Here is a 9,301-nt window from a genome sequence, read left to right as displayed (position 1 = left end):
AAAGCTGTTTGTCATACACACAATATTTTATTAAGCATTATATAAACATATTTCAACCAAAGCATCAATACTCCTTAACACCCCGACAAAGTGTCTTTGTTGTTGTTTCAGGCGAATATCAACCCAGAAGGCGCCAATACGATCTCGTAGAGGCCTGCGGTATAAAACGCTGATATGAGAAACACAAGAACTTCTGGCCTCGACTGATGTGGACTAATGTGTTGGGAGGTGACCGGGCGGCCATGCCACCTCATTCAGCCCGGCTGACTGGCACAGCCTCTTTTCTGTGGGGCTGAAAAGCATTGCAGCCAGGCAGTCGAGCGCAAGTAACAGCTGTTTTGTTAGCCGTCTGAAATCCTGGGGACCGGAACAGCGTGAGCTCCCGTCACTATGCCGGCGGATTGAGGCGAGAGTCCAGCCAATTGTTTCAATACATTTTGTCATTAAAAAATCAAGAGGCAGAGCAAACAGGGTGGAGCAGGCCAGTAAAGCACGGCATTGTTGAGGTGTCAGGACGGTTCAGCTTATCCAGCAGCGGGAGGAGCAGGGAGCGATGTCATTCTGCAAACTAATGGCTCTGGTCCCACTCACTCTTTGCACGTACACTATAAGTATGATCTCATTCATCGGCTACTAACACTATCACAATATCTTGCTAGATAGGAAGTACAGTAATCACTAATACTCTAAGAACGTCTATGGAGTCTGGTAAAACTTAAATACAGCGAGCTCAAAGCGAAGAGAAGCAGTCACACCAACTCAAAGTTGTGAGTCTAAAGATGGTTAATGATGTATGACGCACGCCATCAGCCCTCATCTCCTATTTATCTAGTACTATGGAATAGGACGGAAATAGATGATTAATAATAAGGTGATGAGGAATACAATTACATTAATGACACTATGTTTGAGCATAAAACTCATTACTGTTATAGCCTGAATACAAGAAGCAGAGAGCGTGACGAGCTCATGTTGTATACTGAGCAGTTCTTCAATGACAAAACATGCATAGCTTCAGTTAGTAGTTCCAGTATTGCCTTTTGCACTGAGATGTTCTCAGATTATAATATTAATGTCATGCCTGTTAAGAGAAATAGTTGGAAGCATTGGAACGTCCCTCTGGCAACGAAACCACTGTTTAAGTAGCGAAGGCGGTGAGGGGGTTGATTACATCATGTTTTGGTCATTCTCTGTTATTGCGGTTACTGCAGAAGTCACTATGGGCCGGGGATTAAAACCCAACCCCTGCTGGTAACATCGGTGTCTGTGAGAAGTGAAAAGTCCGGACACTGTGGTGCTCTTTGTCTTTGGATTAAACCACAAAGCATCCGCCCGGCCAAAGGACCCAGCATGTGTTCGCCTCTCCCAAACTCTTCATCTTTCACACCCCATGGGCCTTTTGTGTATCAAGAATACCTCAAACCCCATCTGGGCACGAGGGGAGGCAACACTAAAGGTAGTTAAGTCACGTATGCATCCTTCTCTGATGAAATTAAATTCTAAAGCGTTGTTCTTCTGAAACTATCGGCAGTGTGGCTGTCGGTTATTCTGGGCAGGCACAACAGGTGTGTGTTTAGTAGTGGAGAGGTCATTCACCTGCAGATGAAGCTTAAGTATTAGGTAACATTAATGAGGCTTGTAGCGCAACAAGAGGACCGTACGGTATTCCTTTCTAAACAAATACTTCACATGGAAACCTGCTGGTGGGCTCCTGGCTGCTCCTCTGAGGCCCTCAAGTGTCTTTCCTCACAGTTTTGAGCAGCAAGCCTCCGTCTCGCTTCTCCACCACGAACCCCAACTCCTTGAGCGCCGAGTAGTCGGCGGTGCCGCGGCGTTCCAGGGCGGCGACCAGGTCCTGGTTCTGCGTGTTGTGTTCTAGGAGGTTCCTGATGGTGAAGATGGCCCACTGGCTGATGACTACCGGCCCCTGGTTAAGGACAGCAACGTCTGAACCTAAGTTAACAGAATGAAACGCACCGTTGTTGCTTCTGTGTGTTTTTGTCGTGCATTTTCCTAAAGCCTGTTCCAGCACTTGTTTTCTAAAAGAGGAAAACTAACAAGTTGTGTTATTTTGACAACACACTAAAATAGCTTAAGTTCAAAATTAATTTGTTTCCGTATGTCCCAATTGTAGATTTAAAAAAAAGCAAGACCGTTGGTAACATCTCAAATATATTAATAATGAATACTAGACTTGCGCAAGCGGATGCCTTTACAGAACTCGTTTCATGAATAAATGCAGATGTGAAAAGAAAGATAGATATAGAAAAGGGTTGCTAGAGAAGCTCACAATGTGACATGCAACACAGGCCAAACTCAAACTGTGCCTGCTATTTCCTCAGGTCGCCAAGTACGCAGACAGCCCCACAAACAAAAGACTTACGCAGACAAGTTAGGTTTTGTGATACAAAACATTCTCCGCTCTCAGGTTTCCTGCATTCATCTATAAACACTTTTTTTCTTTGACAGTCTTTTTCTGCACAGAAACGAAACGCTGACAGCGAAATAAAAAACAGGACGAAGTGGATTAAATGTGTGTGTGTGTGTGGAAGTGGGAGAGGGACACGGGGACAAAGGATGGGCTCAAGCTATTGCCCTGGCTAAATGACAATCTGGCACGACGCCCTGGCTTCAGCCAGCTAATACCAACTGGTAGCAGGACACGAGAGCGACTCGGTGAAACACCATGTGGCTCGTCTGTCAAACTATTGTGAAAACGGGCACTAAAAGCAGATTTTTAGTTATTTATTTATACATATATATATATCTTTGTGAAGCTTATGTGTCTGTGTCGTTGGCGATGTAGTTGTGTTGTATCAGACTGACACTCGTCTCCCACATGCATGTAAACAGGGAATGGTGAAACTTTAGAAAACACATCCAAATGTAACCTCATTCAAAAGCACAAATAAGGTCTTAATGGCGGACTTCATGTTCTGATAGCGACAGACTTGACGCGATTGCTCCTCAAAACAAATGGTAGCATTTAAGTGCAGCCCAACAAACTTCAGTAATGAATGCAGTTAACCGGCTGCTGGCAGAGATCTATTGAGAGCTCTCAACACACTGCTGTAATCAAAGCTCTAATACAGGGGTCGGGAACCTATGGCTCGCGAGCCATATATGGCTCTTCCGGTGACGGCATATGGCTCAAAGACAATTTTGAGTTTAAAAAAAAAATCTCCGCCCGCCACCCTGTAATTTTCTCTATCGCGCCAGATACAGCGGAAGTAATTTAAGGTCCCTTTTCTTAAAGAGCACGTCTTTATTCTTTTATTAAACTAACTAAACAGCCGTCATTTCTGTCTCTACGTGTCGCGTTAACACTACTCGGCTCTCAGTCTCGCGCGCCGCAGAGCTCTGATGCCGTGTCTGCGCGCATCGGGGCGGAGCAAAGAAAAAGTCACTTTTAAATATATGTACATAAACACAGATGGGGTCACCGTTTCCAGACCAAAAGGATACATGGGTTGTTGCTGTCCAAGTTGCAGTTGTCCAGGATGAGGGGGATGCCCTCCAGGTCTCTCGCCTGAGGAAACATTCACCGTCAATGAACATCAAATAGTTTTCACAATTTAATACGAGTTCTGTACCAATGTTTTTGCAGACAATTACAATAGCTCAATAATACATTATTGTATACCATCTGGAAATACTATTTGCTTCGTGATTATATTAGACTAGTTATTAGTGCATTATCTATTGAAAAAAAAAAAAACACCTACGGGAAAAGAAATAAAACATTGACATTACATCTATGAAAAACAAAATGTGGGGTTGGACTGCCTCTCATTGCATTTTCCAATCAATAGGTAATTTATTATTAATGGCACAAATAGGTTTTGTTTACGACGAGGCAACTCTGATGTCCTAGCTTTCTGTCGGGTAAAAAACAAGCGCAGGAGCAGAGACAAACTCTGTGGCTGTCCTCAGCCGAGCCTCACCGCCATGCGAAAGCACAACAACCCGTCACAACAGGGCGATCTGCTTCGTATCATGCGTCTGATTCTATAGGCTTAATTGTTGTCCGTGCTCGCCGTCGAGTTGCCGTTGCGGTTACACGCTGGCGGGAGCTCCAGAATGAGACAAAGTGCTGAGTTTCAGAAATGTCATTTAAACTGAAAAGGAAACAAAGTCGCTGACCATTACAAGCAACCGGGGCGGATTTTCCACTTTTCAAAATGATTATCCGAGTTGCTTACATTATGTCCAAACCCATAAAAAGGGATGAATAACAAGCGACTGGGCCCTGACTTCTGTCTGGTGCACGCCGTAAAACACTTTGCATGCATCTTAAATTACAATATCTCCCAAAGGTGAACAGAACGACATTCGGTTTACTGGCAGAGATCTCACTGAAAACAGATACAGGGTGATTCCAGAGCCCTGACAGACCGCAGATCAGCATCCATAAATTATTTGGAGAGGTCAACTGAGGGTGGCCACCCCACAAGCATTCCACTAATCCGTTTCTATTTGGCAGAACTGAATCATAATGTGCCACAGATAGAGGCCAACTCCTCCCCACCCGCTTTATTATCCGTCTGTGCTTTATGTTAATAGTGAGATGCTGACAGATGGCGATGGAGGGAAACTGATAACATCACCAAAGTGAGGGAGGAAATGTTTCACATTTCTCTATAAAACCCAAGAAATTGTGTTGAAGGAACTGATAATCTTGCAGTCATTATATCATTTTCATTACTCGGTTGTCCTTGGTCCTCAAGAGTTCGTGTGGTTTGACACAGCAGCCCATTCGTAGAACCTGTCTTCACCCATTTAGTGAGGATAGGTCGGTTAAAGTAATATCAGGGGCACCTCCTAGACCTCCTAGTCTCTATTTGACCTATGACCCCATTGTGTTAAAACTGATCTAGGGTGCTCACCCAAGTTCAACTTTCTAAAACCCTTACTTTCTCCAGACCATCATTTGATTCAATGTCATTCATTTTGAAGAAGCATATTTTTCTCACATTTTTACAAAAGCAGATATCAATACTGGATATGATAATAATTATAGTTTGGCTTAGTGTAGAACGGGGAACTGTGCTTTTCAACACAAGCATTACAATATGTGAAATGGCAGATGAGCTGGTTTTGTGCATGTGTGTAGAACAACTGAAAACCCTCAGTGCATTTTACCTGCTGTAAACAGGGCTGCATGGTCACAGTCCAGTGTGTTTAACATGAAATATGACTGCACAACTATATATTAATAAGCTCATCTGCAGGTTGATGAGTAATTTAAGTTTACTAATTAATTGCACACAAAAATTTAAGAATCAGCCACTGAACCGCGTCCTGAACCGGAGAGTCTGGTTCCGCTGACAGACAAACTTCAGCTCGATTGGTTTCTGGTGTGAAAGCAAACGAACCAACAACAGAATTGGATTCATTTATTGTCACTCACCTACTGATTGTGAACTGTCAAGGATGCTATCTGCAAGATGACTTGATAGCCACTCATATCTGCACATTAACAGAAGTGAGTTTTTTGTTTATGATCTGACCTCTCCGTTTACAGTTCTTGGTTTGTTGTTAATAAGTTAGTGTCAAAGCAAATTGATTCAGAATATAATATTTCCCACGATTCAGAGCAACTCAACCAAATTACATGTGTGAAGCGCCCTCTTTCTGTCCATCCATCTATTCCAAACCTTGTTCTGGTTGTCGGTGTTGCTGTAACAGAGGTTTCCTATCAGCCTGATGAGGTGTGCCTTGAAGCTGATGACAGGAGATTGGGAGGCGGGGTCTGTCTCTGGATTGAAGGTGAAGTTCTGAGCTGCACTGAAAATGTTCTTACTGGCCTTCCCGATAACGTGCACCTGCCGCAGGAGCTCTGCAAAGAAAACGTAAAGAGCAAAAAGCAAGAGAGCACACGAGTGTGAGATGTAAAAAAAAAAAAAAAAATCCAACCCAATCATAAATTCAAGCTGTTATCACTTATTATTCAATTTATGGATTTAAATTCCTAAATAAATCCAAATAAGACATGACGTTTTAGTAACTAATAACGTAATTTGAGTGAGTCTTATTTGCTTTGTTTTTATTTTCTTGTCAACATAAGGCAGGGTTGTGTGACTTAATGAGGGATCTGGATCAAGGAGCGTCTATACGTTGTACAGATGACATTTTTAAACTAAGACGACCACAATTGATTCAGACTCTCGTTGTGGATCCGGTCAGAGAAGTTTAATGAGTGTATGTTTTCATTTACCAACAGTCGCCACTAGAAGGTTAGGATGCTCCTGGAGGAACATGAATTGCGTGTGGTCAGAGGTCATCTCACACAGCACGTCCAGCAAATTAATCACAGTCAGTGCCTCCTGCAGGACCTACAGGGGATTGCACCAAGGTTGTCAGTCACATGGGGAAAGGGTATTGGATGTGAGATAAGGTTAGGGTGGGGACTTGTCAGTTAGAAGATAGAAAACTAAAACTGGAAAGGGCACTTGACTGTGTTTACACACATCAGTCAGGTTTACTATCTGTACCTCATCACTGGAAGCGGAGCTGGTAGCGAGAGTCAGCACAGCCCCACAACCTCCCTGGAAGGAAGTAGCGATGAAGCGAGCCACATTGGGAGGGATGCCACACTCCTCCGAGTCCTCCTCTTGTAGATGGGCAGAGAGCAGCTCTAAAAGAGTGACTCTGAAAACACACACACCTATATGAAACATCGATTCACTTTTATTGGATATTAGTATTCTCAATGTGCACTAGGTAGGATTAGATCTGTAACGTGTTATTCTGCAGTATCAGACAAGTCTTTATAAGAGGTTTGCTGGGGCGGTGTTTATAATAAAATTAGTTTCTGTGTAATTTAAGAAGGTTTATAGGTCAGTAGTGGCATTTATTGCCTGTCACTATATCAAGTAAAGTACCTTTCATGGTGAGACATCCCAGAGTACATGCTCTCCACCAGAACTGAAGACTTGAGGAAATACTGGGTAGCAATGATAACCCTGTGAATGTATAAATAGCAAATACAAACTGTATCAACAAGAAGCAGAGATGGTTTCTTAATTATGATACATGCACTGTTAACTCTACAGACATGTAAACTAACCATTGCTTGACACACACCATCATAGACACACACACTTACGTCCAGTCCAGGTTAGGTTGGGTCCTGCAGAGCTCCATCACCTTGAGAGCCAGGTGGATGTTCTGCGGATCAGAAAGTTCTTCCACCTTGGCTTCATCCAGACACGTGTGGAGTACCATAGAGGCATAGTTTACCGCCTTCTCGTCATCAACACTGAGAAGCTGCCTGTTAACACATGTTCGGGTTGACTCAATGCAAGGACAAACATACTATTTATTTGTATATGTATATATATATACAGATTCAGAATGTGTATTAGTGGAGCAAGTGAAGGGCTTAATGTGGTGAAAGATTACCCCTCAATAAACCATGTGACATAAAACAATTGTATGCAAGAGCGTTGCTTAGTGTGGGACAAAACAAACATAACTGCAACTGTGGCACACAAAACTTACTGCAGAAGATTTGGAAAGCTCATCTGCCAAATGTCATCTTTACACGTTTGGTTTCCAACCAACATGTTACCGATGAACTGGATCCCACAACGAAGAGCTGGGGCATGGAGAATGATGACTTTTTTTTTGTTCAGTATCAAAAAGTCTGCCTTATGAAAAACCTTATCGTGACTTACGTTCAAAAATGCCATCTCTGCGCTGTACATGCGTGTTCTGAAGGAAGCTCAGGTGTTTAAGGGAGACATCAATGAAGCCAAGCTCCCTTGAGGAAAAAGAGAATTGTGTGAAATGTGCAATTAATTGTTTCCTTTCATGTTTATTTCGTGAAAGAAGACACACATAAACATGAACACGTACATCTCAAAGGAGGATGCAACGTCTCATCCCGTTACCTGAGCAGACTCTGGTTGCGAGTACTTTGGACACAGGCGTTCCTCTGAGCCCGGAAGCACTCGGCGGTCAGCTGCAGCTGCAGGGCGACGGACTGCAGGTCGTGGTCGTCACAGCTCATGGTCAGAAGCTCATCGCGCAGTCGGGAGAAGACCTTCAGGAGGCTGGAGAACGCCTCCTCCTCCACAGCATCTCTGGGACGCAAAATAGTGGACCAACAGAAACGGGAGGGACTGTTAGTGTTGCCAGGTCTGCGGTATTGGGCTACTTTTGAAGTGTTGCCGCGGGTTGAATTTTTTGTCCGCTGGTTCGGGTAGACCTATTTTGCATGCAAATTACATGAATATCTTGAAATAAAAATCCATATTTTAAATCAAATAATTTATTTATACCCAAATCCTACCAAACTGACTCCAGATCAGCACGTACACACATGGACATGGACTTTAAAAGCAGTGTATATGGTTTGGCACGGGCATATTTTGAGTTCTGATATTGGGCTGGTTTTGTCACACAGACCTGGCAACCCTGGACTGTTACTCTATTGTAGTGGGACCCAAGTCTGGGGTCCACCAGGGTGTGTGTGAAGGGAGGGGGGAGGTTTAGAAGGAATAGTTCTTCTTCGTTGGTCAAACACAGGTCTAAGTAATAATACCGTTATAATGTGCTGTTGCTGGTTACATTGTAACACTTGTAATCACCAGTAAATAGTGGCACCTGTGCTTTTTCTGTGGCGACAACCCGAAAGCTGGGACAGCCGTCTTTGCAAGTCACAGCTGAAGTGAACAGGTCAGTGCAGTGAACACAGCTATACTGCAGGGTCGGTAGCTTAATGAATGTCCACCTTTCTGTTCATTACCACAGAAAGGACCGGAAACAGGCCCCGGTAAAAGGAGCCGATGGACCCGTGAAGTGATGCCCGCATGACCGTATTAACTGCACGTCAGGCTAGTTTAGCCGGTAAGCTAACGCCCTCCGTTTCCTCTCGAAGAAGCCACAACACTGTGTCCGCACCTGTATTCTTTATCCCGTAATGCAGCCGTGAATGTCTTTAAAACCCGCAAGTGCTCGGGCCGGTGCTCTTCACTCAAAATGCCAGCGATAGACGCCGAGATGTCCAACTTTCTGTCGGTGATAGCTGCCATGTTTCCCCGTCTGCTTTATTCGTTTGGGCGAGACTTCCGGATAAATATCAAGGTTCGCTATTGGTTCAATCGGGGAGGGGGCGGAGTCAGAGCATGTGCTGCTTGCACACACAAGTCACCTGCATCGCGGTGACACGTGTCTGTCAGAGGAAGAAACAGACTGGAGAACTCTGATACAAAATATTGGTCAGTGTTGGAGATGTAGTAATTTATTGAGAGAAACTAGGGTGATAAGAACCTGTATCGTATCTCCAGCGTTACAC

At 43.9% G+C, this 9,301-nt stretch overlaps 1 protein-coding gene across 2 annotated transcripts; it reads right to left on the bottom strand.

Moving 5' to 3' along the window:
• Window positions 1-7: 7 nt before the first annotated feature.
• atxn10 (ataxin 10) lies at window positions 8-9,038 on the bottom strand. Of its 2 annotated transcripts, none has more exons than XM_056425418.1 (11): window positions 8,908-9,038; window positions 7,896-8,087; window positions 7,680-7,765; window positions 7,504-7,600; window positions 7,109-7,273; window positions 6,885-6,965; window positions 6,495-6,651; window positions 6,218-6,335; window positions 5,658-5,839; window positions 3,466-3,529; window positions 8-1,917 (listed from the first exon to the last, which is right to left on the bottom strand). In XM_056425418.1, the coding sequence occupies exons 1-11, from the start codon at window positions 9,036-9,038 to the stop codon at window positions 1,733-1,735; spliced, it is 1,458 nt and encodes a 485-aa protein (XP_056281393.1). In that variant the 3' UTR covers window positions 8-1,732. The 2 variants fall into 2 exon arrangements, with proteins under 2 accessions (XP_056281393.1, XP_056281394.1); XM_056425419.1 differs by having other exon boundaries at window positions 1,887-1,953; window positions 3,444-3,529.
• Window positions 9,039-9,301: the final 263 nt, after the last annotated feature.

Source organism: Pseudoliparis swirei, chromosome 10, assembly GCF_029220125.1.
Source record: "Pseudoliparis swirei isolate HS2019 ecotype Mariana Trench chromosome 10, NWPU_hadal_v1, whole genome shotgun sequence".
Classification (NCBI taxonomy): Eukaryota; Metazoa; Chordata; class Actinopteri; order Perciformes; family Liparidae; genus Pseudoliparis; species Pseudoliparis swirei.
This window is presented reverse-complemented; position numbering and strand designations above follow the sequence as displayed.

Bases quoted from the DNA above. Each gene is read 5' to 3' on its own strand.
- atxn10 (XM_056425418.1), bottom strand. From the start codon at position 9,038: ATGGCAGCTATCACCGACAGAAAGTTGGACATCTCGGCGTCTATCGCT. The intron at 6,652-6,884 runs GTACTTTACTTG...GTGTGTTTTCAG, and splicing joins GGGATGTCTCACCATGAAAG to AGTCACTCTTTTAGAGCTGC. The intron at 5,840-6,217 runs GTAAATGAAAAC...TTTTCTTTGCAG, and splicing joins CCTTCTAGTGGCGACTGTTG to AGCTCCTGCGGCAGGTGCAC.